Below are 20,857 nucleotides of genomic sequence, written 5' to 3'. Positions count from 1 at the left end.
CAGATACCTTCTGCACAAAACTGAGTTGAATTTCTTTTTTTTTGGGGGGGGGGAGCAAAGTGGTGATGACAAAACTCTAGCTAAGCCACAAAGCTAATTTTAAAGAGCCAGATGCATGTATTGTGTTGCGAGTACTGCATTGCTTTAAGATGCGGAACCAGTTAGACATCCACAGTGTCTGCAGAAATTCTCAGAGGTTGAGTTGTCCAACTAAGAATAGCAAACAAAGGAAACAAAAAAGGCATCTGCAGAGACACTCTGGACTTCCAGATAACTAGATACTTTGAACCATCAGGCCTCAGGGTGATGAAATTCACACCCCAAAGGATGACCATGGAAGATGTGCAGGATGTTCCCAAAGAAGATAACAGAATAGACACATTTTATTGAAGAGAAACAAAAAGACTTGATATGACGTTTTCATTAAATGAGAAAACTTATTAAAGGTTTTGTCATGGACACTTCCTTTTCTCACACAATCACCATAGAGTCATAGACAGTAATAATGAATCCAGTTCCCCAAGTATTTGATATGTACCAAAATGGCACCATCTATAGATAATGGGGTATTTGGGTTCCAGGCTACACCAATATTTGCCAAAAATGGGGAATGAACCAAACAAACAGCCTTGGCCAGTGAGGACTGAGTATGCTCAGGAGGCATGGAATGCAGAGTCTAGGTGGTATGGATTGAACAAAGTGTCTGAAATGCTGAACAGAAGCACTCGGCTCTGCAACATTTTCCCCAATATAAATTAGCACTACCTTTGGTGGTGTAGATGCAATAATCTTGACTGTTCTCTGCTAACACCTTAAGCTCTGGAATTAGTTAAGTATTTATTTAAGTCCATCTCCCTATAGGCTTTGATAGTCTATAGGCTATAATATCATGGGTAGGCAAACTAAGGCCTGGGGGTCGGATCTGGCCCAATCGCCTTCTAAATCCGGCCTGTGGACAGTCTGGGAATCAGCGTGTTTTTACATGAGTAGAATGTGTCCTTTTATTTAAAATGCATCTCTGGGTAATTTGTAGGGCCTTCCTGGTGTTTTTACATGAGTAGAATGTGTGCTTTTCTTTAAAATACATCTCTGGGCTGTTTGTGGAGCATAGGAATTCGTTCATTCCCCCCCCAAAAAAAAATCTAGCCCGGACCCCCACAAGGTCTGAGAGACAGTGGACCGGCCCCCTGCTGAAAAAGTTTGCTGACCCCTGGGCTATATACTCCTTTATGTGTGGCTTATTTACATGGGAATAGGATAACTGTGCTATAGTTCATTATACAATGCTTATTTTGGAATGCTAATCAGCAGACAATAAATAGGCATGCTTTTAAAAAAATTTAAACTTTAAAATTAAGAAGTTTGTTGCTTGCTATTACAGTATTTAACTTTCACATTTGTGTGAAATGCCTTCAAATCTTCATGGGAAAGGCGGCACCTGCATTAAAAGACTAAATAAATCATTCCACAGACATTAACCTTTATGTCTTTTTCCACCCATTATATTTTCAGAATAGTGAACACCAAGTGAATTTTGCTACTGCAGGTAGTAGGCAATTTTAAAAGTACATAGTCCATCAGAAATCGTATCGGATACGAAACGTTCTATGTGATTGTCCCTTAAACAGAAGCATAATCTATTTCAAATATGCTCTTATAGGTAATGCTTGAGATCCACTTTGCCCTGCGCATCGTGAAACGTGGTAACATATTTGAAGGTCCGGGTAACTTGGTCATAAACATATAACATGATGCTGTGCAATCAATTTATGTGTTACCAACAACAGAAACAATATGCTTCATTGCCTTCAGTACTGCAGTAAGCATCAGCTCCTGAAACTCCTTTCTTGCTGATGTTTTAAAACTTCTGAACTGGAACATCTTTGTCGCTCTTAAAGAAGATGGGAAGTCTGTCCTGGGTTGTGTTCCTCTAAAGGACAATGCCAGTTAATGCTTATCACCTTCGTTCTTTGCAGGTTCAGCCTGTAACCAAACACAGAGAATATTACTGAAAAGTTTGGAGGGAAGCATTTCACTCTTCAACCAACATTCATAGAGAAAAAGGGCCATATGTTGAGGCTTGACTCAGTGGCTGATTTTAAGGTACGCAGGTACAAACTGGTCTAGGGATAACACCTTCAGCTTTCGTTTTGTTCCTCTTCACTAGGCGATTCTGCATGAGAAGCAAATCAATTACCCGGATACATTGGGTCAAGTATGCATAAGACCTAATTTGCATAATTTTTTTGTGCCATTCTTACTATTTTGCATTTTTATTCTGGTTTTCAGAGGGCTTAGATGCTCAGCAGATCACCTCTATTTCACCAGGCACTGACCACTACCTTTCAAGCATAACAGCTTTGCAACCATTGGGGCTAGAAACACTTTTTAAAAATCATCAAAACTGAGACATTCAGTAATCTGATCTGTGCCCTGTGCCATTTGTAGGCTGGAACCTGAGAAGAGCAAGTAGAATTTCACTAATGCCCTAGGGCTTATCTGGCTGCCCCCCCCCAAACCCCTGTGGCCTCACAAGGGGCACTCTGGAGCAACATATGGGACGAACACAGCAGGATGGGAGTGACAGAACAATGTTTAAACTGCCTGTGAGTTGTCATTAAATTTTGTTGGAAAAGTGATGAATTGGAAGCTTTCTGGGGCATGAATAACTAAAAAGTAGATTTAACCTATTTTGTGGGTGTGAGTGTGCACAAATACGAAATATCATACAGTATTTGAAATATTTTTCAAGTCTTTTTATACTATGCACTTTCTCCCCTTCATCTAAAGTTTGCTCAGTAATTAGAGTTACCGGTAAGTATGATGTTGAGTTTCAAAGAGGCTGCTGAACTACTCGAGGACAGGCACATCTTTCCCAAACCATATCTGTTTCTTTTGACTGGGCCGAACGTTGGAGCTTATTTGATCTGATGGTTGGTGCAGAAGTGAACCAAACACCTCAAGCAGTAAATGCTAGTGGATGGAGACAGGGCAAAGTGTGCGTGTGGTGTGGCAGTGTTCAAGTAAGCTGTGAAGATGTCCCTGTGCATTTGCACCACCAGACACACAATTCTCATAAAGTTTACAAATCCCCAGGTTAATGATTGAGTCAATTCCACAGGACATGCGACGTATGCTGTTCTGTTGTATAAAGAATGTGTGCATCTTTGCTTGGGTGCAGACAGTCCATCATCTTCTTGCCTGGTTGTGTCCGTTGTGCACGAGATGCAAGGAGAACTGGCAGGCTGCTTTTTGCTGTAAGCCTATACCTTTCTTTAATAAAGCATCAGAACTGGCCAATTTTCATGTCTTTTGAATCCTTCCTCCGAATTCCCACATATCTCGAACCCCCATGAGTTCTTCTCCAGCTCTGGGACTGTAGTGCACAACAAATATTGTACGGAAGTTTTATAGATTCAGCCAAAAAGACTTCCACACAATCACACAGCCACAGACAACCATGTTGTCTTTTCCCAGTGTGGCATGCCTACTCAGCAGTGCTGAGCAAGGAGTATGATGAAAACTCACGAGGAAATGTTAAGTACAAGTGGAAACTTGTCACCCACAGGCCCAGTAATCTATCTCAAGCTGTTGGGACTTGAGTACACCTTAGCAACAAAGAACTCTGTACTTTAGGCTGAGGTATTATGCTTCTTTTTCATTTCATTTCATTTTTAATTTGTATACCGTCTTTCTATAAGACTATACACAAGGCAGCTTACAAGCTGAAGAAACAACAAAACAGCAAAGATCACACATGTAATAACAATTTGATGCAATACAAAAAAGTCACAAAAACTTTAAACAACTTAAATAAAGCAATATTCAATAATCTATTAGAATATAATAGTAAACAGTAACATTAAATAACCGTAAATAATAATTAAACAGTTTACACTTATCAGTGACAATAAAGAATTACTGAACTATAATCAATATAAAAAATTGATTGCTTTTATTATCCTTCTGAACTATAAGGGGTGTCTCACCTAGATTTCTGGAAATAGAGAAAGGCTTAATAATTAATAGGTATTTTGGAACCACTGCAATAAAGTTGTAGTTTTAAAAAGCTTCAATAGTCTCCATCAACACCTGTAACATGCTTTCATCAGTATTAGTGGAACCAGTATTGCATAAAGGTTGGGACTCATGCATATCTCCTTCCTTCATGCTTAGGGTAATGCTACACCTGGTTTATTTTGGGCATTTCTTCGCTTACTACAGCACCCCATATATTCTCATTGCCACAATTCCTCAGATGGTTTACTGTGGGTCGTGTGGCTTAGATGGGTTTGCACACATGTTCTAAAGGCACACAAGTCTCAGCTCTATTTAAAGGGTGAGCCCATTTGCCCTGATGGTGACAGATAAGTACCTTGGCATGATGAGGATGCTTTCCTATTGTCTGGGTGCAAAACCACATAAAACAGTGGACTGAACACATCCTAAGTTTGTAAGAATCAAACTCTTTGGTTTTGCATCAAAGAGCAAACTAGGGTGACATAGGGCAGCATTTCCAACTGGTATTTCAAAGTTTACTCACCTTAGCGTTTGGAACTCTATGCATCAGATGCAAAGCCAAAAGGAAAATCAGCCAACCAACAACAATCATTGTACAATTTCTCAGAGTTTTCCCACTTACGGAATGTGACTTGATATGGCTAATTTTTTAAGGACAAAAGAAAATCACCTTTCAGCTGATTTTAGGCAGCTCAGTACTTTGGCTTTCTTAGTGGCTATTTGTGATGAGCCAGACTGTGCAGTGAACTAGATTGTGACATCATTTGTTATGTAACAATTGACTCAACCAGCATGACATCAGCAAAATAGTTTCTCTGATAGAACCAAAGGCATTTCAGATAGATACAGGAGTTACAAAAGCTTTTGTTTAAATAAACTATTTCGTTTTGGTTTGGAGTTTTTATAAACTACATTTAAAGGGAGGGGGGAATACTTACAAATCAGATACAAAATTTAAAAGCTGAAGTTTCCTTAAGTTAGTGGTTCCAAACGTTTTCCCCTCTTGGGAGTGGTCAGCCAATCAACTTCAGTTTTCTCTCCTACTGGCCACCAGGTCTACGCAGAGGGGAGGGGGCGGCAAGGTATATTTGCCCCGGGCCTTGGAGGCCTAAGCCAACCAAGGAGACCTCACCAGGGACCAGCTGGTGCAATGGGCATAACAAGCGGAGCAGCTTGCTATTGGGGCTGCTGTCATTGTGCTATTTTGTGAAACATTTTCTCTCTTCTTACCAACTATAGCACCATTCATGCTGTGGAAGTGGAATGTATGGGTCTGGGGCCTGAGCCTATTTGTATCTTATCACAACATCTCCCATTGGAGTGTAAAAAAGCAGAGTCAGCATGAAGGAGGGTGAGACGTTGAAAAGTGAAAAGGTGAAAGGAGTATAGAATGGTTATGGGGTTTTGACCAGCACTGCTGTTTCTGGTGTTCCTTTCAAAGCTAATCTCTTGTGGTCTCTCATGAACCAAGTTGTGGCAACATTGCCATCCCTATAGAAGCTGTTACATTCCAGAACATCTGAGCAGAACATCAATCAGCACAGAAGAGAATCTGGCTGATGGGGTCTTCCCCACTGCAACGGTCTTGCTTCAGTAAGTAGAATCTTGAATTAACTTTTACCCTAATCACAACATTATGGCTTGATTTTTCTTCCACAGAGCTTCACAGAAGAACAAGCCAGGCTGCTGCCCCAAAAGTTGCCCTATGCCATTTCTGGGAATATGGACCTAAGAAGAGCCTATCAGACCAGTGACCCATATACTGCAGCATCCTCTTGTCATCGTGGCCAACCAGGTGTCTGTGGGAAACACGCAAGCAGGATTCGAGCATGAGCAACTCTTCCCTCATGTGGCTTTGCTGTCTCCCAACTGCAGAGGCAAAGCATAGCCATCATGGCTCATTGCCATCGATGGTAAGAGCTGTTCGACAGCTGAACTGTCTCCCTTTGGAGGGAGGTTGTGGGTTCTCCTTCCTTGGAGGTTTTCAAGCAGAGCCATCTGTCATGGATGCTTTAGCTAAGAATCCTGCATTGCAGGGGGGTTGCAGTAGATGGCTCTTGGGGTCCCTTCCAACTCTACGATTCTGTGATAGCCCTCTCCTCCATGAATTGGTCCAATACTCTCTGAAAGCCATCTAGGTTGGTGGCCATGACTGCCTCCTGTGGCCAATGAAAAACACCTTTTCGGGGGCCCCAAAAAAACTCAAGGGAAAAAACCTGGATGTACATTTCCTAATACAAGATAAAAAAACAAAATAAAACCTGCATACAGCATCAGTGTTTTGTGTTGTGTAGGCTCCTGTGATGTAAGTAATGGGCCCCACCTGCTCCCTAAAATATCACTGGTTTGCTCATGTCTATATACAGTACAGTGGTGCCTCGCAAGACAAAATTAAACCGTTCCGCAAGTCTCTTCGTCTTGCGGTTTTTTCGTCTTGCGAAGCACGGCTATTAGCGGCTTAGAGGCTATTAACGGCTTAGCGGCTTTAAGAAAAAGGAAACAAACTGGCAAGAACTCGCAAGACGTTTCGTCTTGCGAGGCAAGCCCATAGGGAAATTCGTCTTGCGGAACGACTCAAAAAATGGAAAACTCTTTCGTCTTGCGCGTTTTTCGTCTTGCAAGGCATTCGTCTTGCGAGGTACCACTGTATAGGGTGCCTACATTCTGCATGGACTGGTTGCATAGCAACATATGCAAATGGCTTTAGATACCAATTAGGCCCATAAATTACCATATAGCATATAGAAAACAGCGACAATTTGTTGTTAACAAAGGACAGCTGGACATCTAAAGGGCCCCATTACCTTCAGTAGCTTAGGGCCTCATCAAACATAAATCCGGCCCTGGGTTCAAACGCAGGCCTCGCGCCTCGACGCGAGAAGCAACCCGCTTCCCCACAAGGCGCGGCGCCGCCGCTTCCTTGGCTTAAAACCTAGGCAGTCTACCTAAGCAAGGGGCGGGCCTGGGGAAAAGGAGGAACTGGGAGAGGCCGCGCGGCCGGCCGGCTCGCCTTTCCAGGCGCGCCAGCAGCAGGAAGCAGTGCTTGTTCCTCCTCGCACGGGCCGCCGGCGATGGAGTTCTCCGAGGAGCAGCTGAGGAAGTGGCTGAGCAAGGCAAGGCGGGCGGCGGCGGGATAGGCGGGCGCGGGCGCTCCTCTCCGCGCCGGGTGGGCGGCCCGAGGGAGCGACTCCCCCCCCCCGGCTTCCCATGGGCGCTGCTTTGCCGTCGAGTCACTCGGGATGTCCCCGGTTAAGACGCTGCTGCAAGCTGCCTGCCTGCTCACCACAAGTTATATAGGGTTGCAACATGGCCGTGGCTGAGGGTGGCTCTTTAAACTGCCGAAATATGTGTCCCAACGCTGCCGGCAGGGATGTAAGCAAGGCCTCATCGTAGGGTGCATTTAGGGCACAGGCTTCTGCATGCAGCGCTCCTAGAAATGCAGAACTTGCTCCTTGACCCAGGATGTAGGGATCTCTAGAAACCTACCGCACATCAGCCCTAGTTGTCATTCAGGAGGGTCACAGGTTCCCCATCTCTGCTCTAGCAGCAGAATCCTACGTTTGTCGGCTCGGAAGGAAGCCCAGTTAAATACGTGTGTTAAATACGTGTAATCTGTGTTGCAATTATGATGGCAAGAATGTTTGGAAGGTGAGTTCAAGCCATGGCTGCCAATGAAGAACTGGGAGTGCACTTAGAGGTCATCTGACATCAAGTGACTGACAGCTCTTCCTACCTGTTCAACTAGCCCTGTGGAGTAAGGTTACCAGATTTTTTTCTTCAATGAATCCAGGAAGACTTTTCAACTTCAGTCGAATTTAGTGGATTTTGTCAGGGGACTGATTTATAAATCCGGGGACTGTCCCCAGGAAACGGGGAGGTCTGGTAACCTTACTGTGGAGGGTTTGCCAATTCTGGATCTGGCCCGATTCGATTCCCCACCCCTGCTTTACATACTTAAAAGTGGTGTGTGCGTGTTTTAAAGAACAAATGTGAGCAGAATTTTATCTGTAGTGCTTTAACTCAATGCACATCCGAAAAGGTACTGCTAACAAAGGTGTAATTAAAGGAAGGTGCAGTCATTCTAATAAGTGCAGATCTACACAGCATGACTTTCACATGGGAATGGGCTGTATTGATACTGAAGCGAATTACGGTAGGTTTCCGGTTCAGAAGAATCAATGGTTTAGACTTCCAATTTCAGCTGTGAAGCTAAATTGCTTAATAACAATGACAAGTTTTAAAGGCAGGGTGCATCAATATAAAATTGCTTAAAAGAATAAAATTATCCTTGTTCTCTCTGCAGTATAAATTCCGAGATCTGACCATAGAAGAACTGAAGAGCGTACATGAGTTGTACCCAAACACCACATTTGCCATGAATACCTACAGTAAGAGTAACGTCTATTATTTTGGCCCATTGGAAAAATGATTGTGTGAGAATGTCATTTTGTATATAAAAGTTTGAATAGTAGTCAATGCAAGTAAGGAATTCAACTCCAGTTACTTATGTTCGTTATTCACAATATTACCTGCAGCACAATCCTATGTATGTTTACTAGAAAGTAAGCCCACAGTATTCAGTAGGGCTTACTCCCAAGTGAGTGTGCTTTCACCTTGTGTAAATTTTTTAACCTTCAATGGTTAAGTCAGGCATCCCCAAACTTGGCCCTCCAGCTGTTTTGGAACTACAAGTCCCATCATCCTTAGCTAACAGAACCAGTGGTCAGGGATGATGGGATGATAGTCCCAAAACAGCTGGAGGCCACGTTTGGGGGTGCCTGAGTTAAGTAATCACTTTACTGTTGCTCCTTTATGAAGTTTGGGGTGGTAGAGCGAGCTTTGTATTGGTTTGCTGCTATTTGCTGCCAGAAAGGAAAATAAAGCAAATAGCAGCAGACCAATGAAGTTGTTTTATTTTCCTTTCTGGCTGTATTGTATTTTACATGTTCTTTTTATTTTGCTGTCATGATTTCTTTGTTGTTTTAAAAAGTCTGGTGGTGTATAACGTTTAAAATAATGAGTTATCTGGCTCTGATATCAGATGTTAATAAAGCAGTATTATTGGTAACAAAATAATGACAAAAATGTAAAGATGGTGGGGATGTGCCACTTACATGAACTCCCTCTGGCTGTGTCCTGCTGCATACCGAGATGGATAGAGGGAGGGCAGAGATCTCCACAGTACCAACCTGCTGGCAGGAATGCCGGATACACTCCGCCAGTGCATTTGCACCGTGCCAACCTTAGCAGTGCCTTGCCTGCCCCCTCTCTGTCACAGTACACAGCAGCTGTGCAAACAGAGAGTGCTCAAGTGAGAAGGGCAGTCTCACTGTGCTGTCTGCTACTGAAAAAATGTAATCTATACGCGCATACAAATTAATGTTCTGAACTTTAGCTTTTAAGGATGGTTCCCAGAAAGACCTTTTGAATTGTAGTGGCACTGTTCCAGTGAAATACCAGGGTAAGTTGTTCACTATGTTTTTGTTTGCTACCTAATAATACATTGGGACTTGCAAGTGGGATGGGATGTTTGGGGTGGGGTAGTACCTCTGGTGGGTGACACATCATGCTCCCTCTGGGGAAGTTTGCCCACCTTTGGTTCCTACCCTTTACTCATCTTTCATCTGTGGCTCCTACAAGCTGTCAGCATGTGACAGCAACCACACCCCAGGAAACAGCTTTGACTGGCTGGCTAAACCATGCAAGGACATGCGAAGCCAGGCTGCCGTGGATTGAGCAGACAAGACCAATAGTGGCTCTTAAACCCACAATAGAATAGACTAAAACAACTTAAAATTCATACAAACTTTCTAAACATCTTGTTTAAATAAGAACGTCTTCAGCAGGCACTGAAAAGAATACAGTGATGACGCCTGCTTGATATCAATAGTACATCTTTTGTAAGCTGCCCTGGAAATATTCATATTGATGGGCTGCATATACGTTCTTTAAATAAGTAAATATATATTTCTAATAGGGTGTCCAATAGCAACTCTTGTTCAAGAGCAAGTGCAAAAGATCTTCCTGCTTCCATTATTCAGGCTGCTGAAACAAAGAGAGTTTGAGCAGAAACCAGGAGTGGATTTTTCCCGTGTGAAAAGACTGTGAACTCAGTTCTGGCATTTAAAATAAATTCCTGGACTGTATATGTTTGCCTTCTTAGCCTATGGCTCCAGATCATGGACTTTGGGGTTCTAGTGAAAAACAAAGTACAATAGATCCTACAATACGCCCACCCATGGGTTAAATATCAAGTGTAAAATTTAAGATGTATACATGACCAGTCAAGGAGCAGTGGTTGTTGATAGTTGCTTATGTTTTGTATTTTGACAGGTAATTCGTACAACATTCCAGTTTTCCTATGGATTTTAGATTCTCATCCTTTTACTCCTCCAATCTGCTTCTTAAAGCCCACTGCAAACATGGGGATTTCTGTAGGAAAGCATGTAGATGCCCGGGGAAGGATATACTTGCCCTATCTACAAAACTGGAGTCATGTAAGGGATGTCTGTGCATGTCATGTAAAATAGTATTATTGCTTTACTAAAATTGGTTTACAGTGTTTGTCTTAGTCTTAATTTAATGGCATCCATATTGTGTACCTTAATTGTAAAATAACGTGCCTTTTAACATGAGCTGTCATCCTGCCAGATAGACTACACAGGCAATGTGAGAGAAAGTAGAGGCTATTTTATTGGACTAGCAAAAGTAGTGTGTATTTGTAGTCATAGCCTGCAGGTTCTCTGTCAGCAGAGGCATGGCCAACCAGAGTTATTGCAGGGGCAGTGTTTTGTCTAACAGCGCCCCCCAAAGTGCTTTACTTTTTCATTTTTATGAATGAATGGCAAAAATCTCACTTGCAAAGGAAAAGGTACTCGGAGTTCCCCACTGGGATGGGTCATGATCCTCTTACGCCCCTGTCCCTGTAAGAAACGCCTGCTCCTTTGTGTGTGGCCCCTATCTTGATTCTGCTTCTCTGGGGAAAAGTTGATAACTGGCTTATGTAGCTATGAAGGGGGAAATCTGATAAGCCCTATGCACAGTAATTGTACATAAAGTGCTTCAGATTCTCAGTCCATTTAGGCTCATAGAATGTTTGCTATCTAAAATTGCAGTACCAGACCACGTTAAAGGCTCTGGTACTGACATTTAATCTCTATAGGGTTCCATGAAAGACCACATTGCCCTTTACATACACAGTGGATGGCTGTGTTTTATGGGAGAGTCTGTCCTTGAAGTCTCAAAAATATCAGAAGCCCACAGTAATTGAGAGCAGACATTTCAATGTAGCTGCCCCTGTTTTGTGGAACCAGACAGAAGGCCTTCTCGGTAGTGGCGCCCGCCCTGTGGAACGTCCTCCCATCAGATGTCAAGGAAATAAGCAGTTAACCTATTTGTAAAAGACATCTGAAGGCAGCCCTGTTCAGGGAAGTTTTTAATATTTAATGCTGTATTGTTTTTAATACTCGATTGGGAGCCACCCAGAGTGGCTGAGGAAACTCAGCCAGATGAGCGGGGTATAAATAATAAATTATTATTATTATTATTATTATTATTATTATTATTATTATTATTATTTTATTATTATATTGAGATACAACAGGTGCCTGCTGCCTGTGGTTGTTTCTGGAAACTACTGAATACATTTTTGTTTCAAGAAGCTTTTCCAGCTGGATTTTTTGTTCTGTTTTGTTTTAAGTCTCTGCTTTGCATGTTTTGTTAGTGATGTTTAAGAACCTATTTTTAGTTGCTCTTGTTGGAGGCTTGTAAATCACTTTAAGACTTATGTGAAAGGATATCATAATAAGTTGAGGAGGAGGCTAATTGCTGTTGTATATGTTTCAGCCGCAATCCATGATCATAGGGTTATTAAAGGAAATGAGCGCAAAATTTGAAGAGGAGCTCCCTCTGTTCTCATTATCATCTTCAGATGCAGCCAGACAGTCAGAACTGCTCTCTTACATTGCAAAAATCACGGAAGGTATGCATCATCTTTGGGTTTTCATTTAGGAGACAAGTTCTGTACTGTATGCAGGATTCAGTCATTGATAAATGGCTTTCATTGAGGAACAATAGCAAGAGATGGCTATCATCCTCCCATTATCCCTGAAGCATCTGACTGGCCATTGTGAGAAATGGCTGAACTTTTGGTCTGATCCAACAGAGCTCTTCTTCAGTTTGAAGTTAGCGATCATATGAAGAAGGCTGTACAATATGCCCTTGTCCTTCACAGACCACCATAGTTTCAGTTAAACCTTTTTTGGTTGGTTTGTTCCATTACATCCAGTCATTTTCCATGCAACTTCCCAAGTTGAGCGCATTTGTTTATATTAATGACTATATGTTATTTTAGGTGAAGACAACATTCAGTCCAAGGGAGACGGAAAGAAAAATGATGGAGGATTTAACAAAGTTACAGTGATTGGAGCAGGTGATCTGGGCCTTGCTTGTGCACTGGCTATTTCAGCAAAGGTATATATATACTTTACGTGAAATGACCACTGTGATTGCTTCTGTAGTGATTCCAAACTGGGATAAAATAATTATTATTGAATAGAGTAGGATGTATTTCTGAGTAAGCCTGCAAAGGACTGTGCATTGAGGGTCTATTTGCATAACTTCTCAGCACATGGGAACCATAGCTTTTAGTTGGCACATGCTGTCTTAAATTGTGTATTTTCCAATAGCACCAACAGAATTCAGCCTGTATGGACTTTTAGCAGGCTAATATAAGCAGCTGGAAAGCTACTAGCAAAGTTGCTTTCAGCATGGATCTGCCACTCACCTGCTGCCCTGGTGAGGTTTAGATTGCTCTGTGAATCTCCAGGTATTTTGTCATGATCCAGGCATCCTACTGATTTTTATGGGAGGGATTTCAGTGCATGTTTAATGCCTGCTGAATTATGCCTGGCCATCTTCAGGAGAGTCTGGCTGCTGGATAAAGCCAAAGGCCCATTTAGTCCGGCATCCTGTTCTCACAGTGGCCAATGCAATGACTATGGGAAACCTGAAAGCAGGATTGGAGTGGAGCAGCACTCTTCCCACTTTTGATTCCCAGCAATTGGGATTCAGAGGCAGATTGTCTCTAGCAGTGGCAACTTGATGCAAACAGATGACTAGTGTGATGGGAGAGAATAGCTGTTGGCTTATTATTATATAGCAGCTTGTGTAGAAAATAGGATTGTATGTCAGCATTTAAAGAAATAAATCAGAGTTGTATTAAACCCTTTCAGAATGACATTTTATCTTTTCTCCACTGAATAATTACTTCTTTGCTTTCAATTTGTACCAGGGTGTTGCTGACAGAGTGGTTGTCTTGGACTGCTCAGAAGGTACAATGAAAGGAGCAGCTATGGACCTGGAAATCTTTGCCTTGCCTAATGTGGAAATCAGCAGAGGTATTGTGTTGGCTTCTGAGATGTGTGTGGTGGTCCGTCCCCCCCCCCCCCACTGTATACTTCAAATGAACTTTCTAAGTAATTCTTGGAATCGTTGCTAAGAACATTTCACTCGCAGCAATAATGTCTGAAAGCACATGAAGGTCCCATGTGATGAAGCTAAGGAAGTTTGAGTGTAGCCAGAGCCTGGATGGGGAGACCATGTGTACAGATGGGTTCCACGATGAAAGAAAGACAGGAGATATACATGTGTGTGTGTATATAGGCGTGTGTGTGTGTGTGTGTGTGTGTACACACACTATATGCCTGAGAAAGCTGTGGCACAGTGCTTAATTAGCGACTCCTTTTACACTCGTATGGACGCGGGTGGCGCTGTGGGTTAAACCACAAAGCCTAGGACTTGCCGATCAGAAGGTCGGTGGTTCGAATCCCCATGACGGGGTGAGCTCCCTTTGCTCAGTCCCTGCTCCTGCCAACCTAGCAGTTTGAAAGCACGTCAAAGTGCAAGATATCTAGGTACCGCTCCGGCAGGAAGGTAAACGGCGTTTCCGTGCACTGCTCTGGTCCCCAGAAGCGGCTTAGTCATGCTCGCCACATGACCCGGAAGCTGTACGCCGGCTCCCTCGGCCAATAAAGTGAGTTGAGTGCTGCAACCCCAGAGTCGGTCACGACTGGACCTAATGGTCAGGGGTCCCTTTACCTTTACTTTTACTCTCGTACGGGTCGTATCCAACGCTTCTGTTCTGCTAACACAGCAGACTTCTGCTTGCACACTAGAACTTTCCTGTCTTCTCCTCTGCAGCATCTCTTGCATCCTCTGGGTCGGAGGAACCTTTGGAGCAGATTCTGAAGGCGTGTGAGGAGAGGAGAGGAGAGGAAAGGAAAGGAAAGGGGGAGTCCCATTGCACAAGTTGAACTTCACATGCACAGCATTGGATACGACCCTGTATCTTTAGATAAAACAAAAGTTTACCTGTCCAGTTCATGAACTTAAAAAATAATAATGAAATAGGTCTTATACTCTGGCCTTGACGTGTGCAGAAATTCTTTCTTTGTGTTCTTAGATTTTTCCGCCTCAGCAGGCTCAAAGCTGGTGGTGCTAACAGTGAATTCTTTAGGCAACGCTCAGTCCTATCTGGATGTTGTACAGAGCAATGTTGAACTGTTCAGAGGCATCATTCCTTCAGTAGCACATTATAGCCAACAAAGTGTACTGCTTGTGGCTTCTCAACCAGGTATGGCAGCACTTTCCTTTTTATGATTTATTGCTCCCTGGATATAACGTGCTTTGTAATTTCTCATACTTAATAAACCTATTTCTTTACAGAGGCTTCAGGGTGTTCTCTGTTTGCTATCTTGTGGTCATGTATTGGGACAATGTAGAAAACTAGGCCAGAAAGTTTCCTTTTGTGTGTTGTGTATATCTTGACACACATATGGAATAAGTCTTTTGACATTTTTCTTTAGAGAAGTGAGTAACAGGAAAACTAGTACTTCCATGATTCAAGTTTCAAGAAAGGAGATTCCGACTGAACATCAGGAAGACCTTTATGACAGTCAATGCTGTCTGACAGTGGAACACACTCCTATGAGAGGTGGTGGTCTCTCCTTCCTTGGAGGTTTTTAAGCAGAGGTTGGGTGGCCACCTGTAATGTATGATTTAGTTGAGATTTGCAGGGGGGTATTGACTAGATGACCCTCAGGGTCACTTCCAACTCTACAGTTCTATGGTTTTATGATTGCAAATATTTGTATACAAGCATGTTTCGATGCGGCATGGTTAATCTCACTACTTAACCCCAAAGCACCAGGAAAAGTCTCACAAAATCAGTAGGTCATGCTTCTTGGGACATAAATTCTGAGAGGTGCCGGTGAAGAAACAAGTGATTCTGAAGGATCAAAGCTTCTCATCATGTTTTGTTGGAAACGAATAATAACCAGTAGAAATTCACTGTACCAGAACCAAATGTTGTAGAGTGTGATTGTGTTAACCAAGTTTAGTGATATATTTAATTATATTTAAGGTGTGCAAAATAATGCACAGTCAAAACCATGTCTCCTCAGAAATAAGTACTGTTATATTAAATGGGCTTACTTCCAGGAAAGTGGGGTTAAGATTACAAATTTACTAAAACATCCTTCATGATATTTGTTGGAGATGTGGCTGTTGTTTTTAAAATGAATAATTTACTGATATCCAATCAACCCCACTGCCAAAGAGATGAATGATAACTTGATTGGAAACCTTTATGTCTTTTTGACCTGAATACAAATTAATTTGCCCTTTTCAATGTGTTTTTGTCAAATGTACAGTGGAAATAATGACCTATGTATCATGGAAGATGAGTGGATTTCCTAAAAGTCGGGTTATCGGGATTGGTTGTAATCTAGACTCTGCAAGATTCCAATACATTATTGCAAACCTATTAAAAGCTCAAATCAGAGGCAAAGATAATTGGATTATTGGTGAACAAGGGGAAAACAAAGGTAAAATGGTGACTTACTACTTAGCTTACTATGCAGTTTAGGGTACCACATGTGTACTTTATATCAGGAGATAATTTCAGAAAACATTGTGATTATTTTTTAATAGAAGTACTGTATATGGAGATATTTCAGTTTAAATTACTGTTATTTATTTAATGGATAGCCATGACAAGAAGTTTGTGGTTCTGTTCCAGAGACAGCTTCTCCAATTCTATATTTTATGCTTACACTACATTGCGGTGGTGGTTGCTTTGTCACTGACTTCTCATGCAGTTTCTTTGTCTGACGGGTTATTGCGTATTCTGTGTTTTCTGCACATCTGTGAGTTATGTACTCCTCTGAATAGAATTCCTACAACTGGTCTCTTTAAAAGCAAAATGGAAAGCACACACTCTACAGAGAAATTGTTCCTGAGATAAAAATGCAAATGTTTAAAAACAACATTGATTGTAATTTTATCCTATTCAGTGGCAGCATGGACTGCTTCTAATTCAGTGACAAGTCATCAGGATGAAGATATAGCAAATCAAAATGCCCAGCATCTCTTAGCTAACAGGTAAAACACTTAGACATGTGGCAGCACAATCAGAAGTAAGTCCCACTGAGTTAACTGGGCCTTATTCCAATATAAATTGATATAGGAGTGCAGCCTAATTCTGAATTTTAATTTACACCCTAGTAACATGATATGAAAGGGAAACCTTCATTACGTACCTATTAAACCCCATTTTTACTTGAACACGTTTTGATCAGGCTACGTATAAAAAGCCTCAAATTCTAGTTGAAGTCTTATCTGTCAGCAGTGCTATTCTTAAAATACGTATACTTTACTCAGGGTCTTGTACCTAAGAAAGTAGCCCACTCTAGACAGCTAACACCTCATAAACCTTGAAGTAATGACTAAGGATGTTGGGAGGGGGCAGACACAAGAGTGGAAAATTCCTTACACACGCTTTGCTGCTAGTCATAAAATTACAGTGGTGCCTCGCAAGACGAAATTAATTCGTTCCGCAAGATTTTTCTTCTTGCGAGTTTTTCGTCTTGCGAAGCACGGTTTCCCATAGGAATGCATTGAAAATCAAGCCTTCCCTTCTGTCCCCGGACCTGTTTAAAGCAAGGGGTGTCGGGGAGAAGATTGCTTCTCCCCGTTGCCTGCCCCGCAAACTCCGGGGACAGAGGGGAAGGCGCGCGCGCCTTCCCCTCTGTCCCCGGACCTGTTTTAAATCAAGGGAAGGGGCAGCAGGGAGAATCGCTTCTCCCCGTTGCCGCCCCTTGGTTCAAAAGGGGTCCGGGGAGAGAGGGGAAGGCGCGTGCGCCTTCCCCTCTGTCCCCGGAGATTGCGGGGCTGGCAACGGGGAGAAGCGATCTTCTCCCCGCCGCCCCTTGCTTCAAAAGAGGTCCGGGGACAGCGGGGAAGACGCGCTGCGCTTCCCCGCTATCCCCGGAGCTTGCGGGGCAAGCTTCGTTATGCGAAGCAAGCCCTTAGGAAAATGCGTCTTGCGAAGCGGCTAAGAAAACAAAAAACTCCTTCGTCTAACGAGTTTTTCGTCTTCCGAGGCGTTTGTCTTGCGGGGTACCACTGTAGCAACAAGTAATGTAGTTAGCGTCTGCTTGGCTCAAGACCTGTTGCCATGAAAATGTAATCTATACGTAACCATTTTGCTGTAACCTTTTGATTGGTCGAAAGCCATCACATGCATTCTGATGGTTTGTTCTTGGCTTATCATTTGTGTTTTGTCTGAGGCAGACAAACCATGAGTCTGGGTTCAAATGCAGACTCAAGCCAAACCATGGTTTTGCATGGCATAGCTAGTGTGGAAGGAGGACAACCATGGGAGGAGGAAAGCAGCTGCATTTTCTTACTGCAAATACCCTCACGCTTGCTAGTTCACATTTAGACAGTTTGGCTAGCACAACATGTGAACAAGGCCACTACAAAAATGTGTACCACGCTTGTTGATATACAAGTGTGACGTATGAAGATTATAAAGGGGGCATATTGCTTGCTAAAAAAAGTGCATTGTAAATCCTGATTCTTTTGCTTTTATATAGAGCCATGGAAGTTCTGAAAGGAAGAGGCAAAAAATCCTGGTCTGTTGGTCTGTCAATAGCTGATCTGGCAGACAGTATATTGAATGATAAAAGGAAAGTACATTCCATATCAACGATGGTGAAGGTAAACACAGGACTGATCTGATTTTGCTTTTTTAGAATAGAGGAAACATTAACCTGTGGGTCCCAGGAATTCTAATATACCCAATACTATGTTTTGCCTTTTCTAGGGATGTTACAATATAAATTCTGAAGTATTTTTAAGTGTGCCTTGTGTGCTTGGAATCAGTGGAGTGACTGAAGTCATCAAACTGCTGGATAAAGGTACTGTGGTCCAGGAGCTTCAGTCCACGGCTGCCTCGATTCATGATCTTCAACAGCAGCTGAAACTCTGAATACCAGCTAGGCATAACTTGGTCTCTAAGATATTTGAGAGTTGCAGAAAAGACACTATTGCCTAGGTGGCTGCTAAAAAAAGAATACCTCACAATGTTAAAGCTTTGCTAAATTTGGTGTATATTTAATTATAGGGCATGCTAAAGACCATCTGTCAATGATACTCTTATAATAAAAATGATTAGGCAAAATAGGGTGGAAATATGTAACATGAAACGTAATTTTCCAAACTTTCTAGATCATGGGTTGCCTTTTTGCTGGATTTTGTACTCTTGGTTGTTTAATTACTAGCTGTATTAATAAGAAAAAACGGTATCTCTTCTTTTTCCTATATTGAATGCCCAACACTATAATCACCACCAGCCCACTTCCTTTTCAAAGTTGCTATAAATTTGCTGACAAGAGGTATCTTTTCAATCAGAGTGACTATTGTATTTACTATAGAGAACCAGTCTTGTATATATATTACACATTGCTAAAGTCTAAACACAGATGGCCTGGCAGCAAGGTATTGCCTAAAATTAAGGGTCCATGTTTCAGCCAATGATTCAGACAATTTATAACAGAATGTTTCCACCAGCAAATCATTTCAGTAATTCATCTGAAGCTGAAATTTTGGGCATTGCAGATGAATTCTATTTGCTTAGCCTTAATCAGTTGGAAAGTATTTTTCTGAACTTTTTGTATGAATCACCCAAAGACTTAGATATTGATGGGGGTGGGGAGATATAAAAAAGAACCCAGCGCTGTTACATTGCTGCAGTATATAAAATGTGCATAGTTGTATGGTCTTCTTAAAGGCATGATGGCCAAAATCCAAGAGGCTTGAGGTTCTGTGTGTTCACATCCTCCTTCCTGCTGCAGGTTCTCCTAGCCCCTGAAAAGCCACTCTGAATGTTGGAGTACCCTCCAGTGCAGCTTGTGAATGAAGCAGCCAGGTGGAGCAGGAAATGTTTTGTTTCCCATGTGCACACATTAGTGCTTTTGGCTCACTTGGGAGGGCCTACTGGATTCTGTACAAGATTTATAAATTGAATTATATAGGCACTTTATATGGGGAGGACATTATAGAATACAGTAAGGCACAGCTAGACACCATGGTTTAAATGAAATGCTTCCTTTATTCAGAATATGATATTTTTAAAAAGCTGATTTTTCTCCCTTTCCACTCTACCATGCCTTAAAATATAATAGATGAGAAAATAGTTATTGGATAGTGTTAGCCAATACTATTCCCAGGATCTAAATGGTGATTTATGAACTTAGGGTAAAGAGGAGGTGGAGTAATTTTTATTTCTATCTAATGAAGTAATCTGCTTTTATTTGGTCTTTTGTTAAAATAATTGTGACTTGGCCTGAGTCCTTAGGACAGGATGGGAAGAAAAACTGAATGAATGCACTGCTCAATGTTATGCACTGATAAGGCTTAGTATGTTTGGTGTCATCAGTTGTAACACTGCAACAAGCTTTAAGCACTACCAAATATATAGACTAAACAGTTTAATGATAGTATATGTAGATTTTGTACTCAGGTATGATTGCAATGAATTTTTGCCTTTTTCTTTGCATTATATATTTAAGCAAGTGCTATATGGAAAAATACTGTGATGTGTAATGTTAATAAAACGTTTATTAACTTTTAAAAGCTCGATGTGTTTTTTTATTACTGTTTTATTGGTTTTAGGTTGTGTTTATGTGCTAATGCTTTAACAATATATTATGGGTGTGGGGGTTAGTCCATACATGGCTTAGAGGTTTTTGAAATATTTAGTAGTACATAAATGCAACAGATTAATGACAGAATTTGCTAATATATACTAATATATGAAGCACATCTATTGGTAGGTCAGATGAGGAATTCATGAGTTGGTGTGGTGCACTATCTAGCTGGTACAAAATAGTATCTTGAATCATGCCAGCAAAACTTAAATTATTATTTATTAATTTGTTGGTTGTTACCAAAAGGTCTCCAAATCTAAATTTTAAAAGCTGTCCAGGAATTTTGGCTCCATGGTTGATGGTGGTTTTACAGACAGTTTTATTTAATGCTTTGATGTATATTAACGTGCATGTATTTTGTGAACTATTTTATTGTTTGACCCTGTTGTACACCACTTCAGAATAAAGTAGTTTACAGAATGCATGCACATTCAAATCCTTCAAACCATTAAATAACCTCTCTATATTTTATGCATTAATCTATTCCATCTATACACAATCCTTTCCATTGTACGTAGGCTTTTTAAAATAACACTGACAATTTCAGCGACTGTAGCCAAGATTCCTGGGTACCATTTAGTTTTGTCTCCAATCTATACATTTTGTAGGAGTGAAATCCAGAGTGTTGCTATGTGCTGTGTGAAGATTTCATTTTGTCTGTCTCAAACCCTTGGTCCATCAAAGTTGAAGTGTTGTCTACACCAAGGGAGGGTGAACCTTTGGCCCTCCAGGTACTGTTGGACTACAGTACCCATCTTCCTTGACTATTAGCCATGCAGTCTGGG

At 41.7% G+C, this 20,857-nt stretch overlaps 1 protein-coding gene and 1 long non-coding RNA gene across 6 annotated transcripts; one reads left to right on the top strand and one right to left on the bottom strand.

Annotated features, from left to right (window-relative positions):
• Positions 1-1,480: 1,480 nt before the first annotated feature.
• Positions 1,481-5,618, bottom strand: LOC309516872. The gene is made up of 2 exons (XR_014213052.1): positions 4,544-5,618; positions 1,481-1,983 (listed from the first exon to the last, which is right to left on the bottom strand). It is a non-coding gene; the product is annotated as an uncharacterized lncRNA (long non-coding RNA).
• A 94-nt stretch (positions 5,619-5,712) lies between these two features.
• UEVLD (UEV and lactate/malate dehyrogenase domains) lies at positions 5,713-19,998 on the top strand. 5 transcript variants are annotated; one of them, XM_082194308.1, is made up of 12 exons: positions 5,713-5,933; positions 8,324-8,408; positions 9,416-9,481; positions 10,354-10,517; positions 11,866-12,001; positions 12,374-12,492; positions 13,313-13,418; positions 14,483-14,653; positions 15,732-15,905; positions 16,374-16,461; positions 17,958-18,081; positions 18,188-19,998. In XM_082194308.1, the coding sequence occupies exons 1-12, from the start codon at positions 5,850-5,852 to the stop codon at positions 18,350-18,352; spliced, it is 1,482 nt and encodes a 493-aa protein (XP_082050434.1). In that variant the 5' UTR covers positions 5,713-5,849; the 3' UTR covers positions 18,353-19,998. The 5 variants fall into 5 exon arrangements, with proteins under 5 accessions (XP_082050434.1, XP_082050436.1, XP_082050435.1 ...); XM_082194310.1 differs by lacking the exon at positions 5,713-5,933 and adding an exon at positions 6,949-7,133; XM_082194309.1 differs by lacking the exon at positions 5,713-5,933 and adding an exon at positions 7,260-7,392.
• Positions 19,999-20,857: the final 859 nt, after the last annotated feature.

The sequence above is a fragment of the Podarcis vaucheri genome, assembly GCF_965113315.1.
Source record: "Podarcis vaucheri genome assembly, chromosome: 1".
NCBI lineage: Eukaryota > Metazoa > Chordata > Lepidosauria > Squamata > Lacertidae > Podarcis > Podarcis vaucheri.
The sequence above is the reverse complement of the archived record's forward strand: the minus strand, read 5'-3'. Positions and strand labels throughout refer to the sequence as shown.

Bases quoted from the DNA above. Each gene is read 5' to 3' on its own strand.
- UEVLD (XM_082194308.1), top strand. From the start codon at position 5,850: ATGAGCAACTCTTCCCTCATGTGGCTTTGCTGTCTCCCAACTGCAGAG. The intron at 8,409-9,415 runs GTAAGAGTAACG...TCTGAACTTTAG, and splicing joins ATTTGCCATGAATACCTACA to CTTTTAAGGATGGTTCCCAG. The intron at 18,082-18,187 runs GTAAACACAGGA...TGCCTTTTCTAG, and splicing joins CCATATCAACGATGGTGAAG to GGATGTTACAATATAAATTC.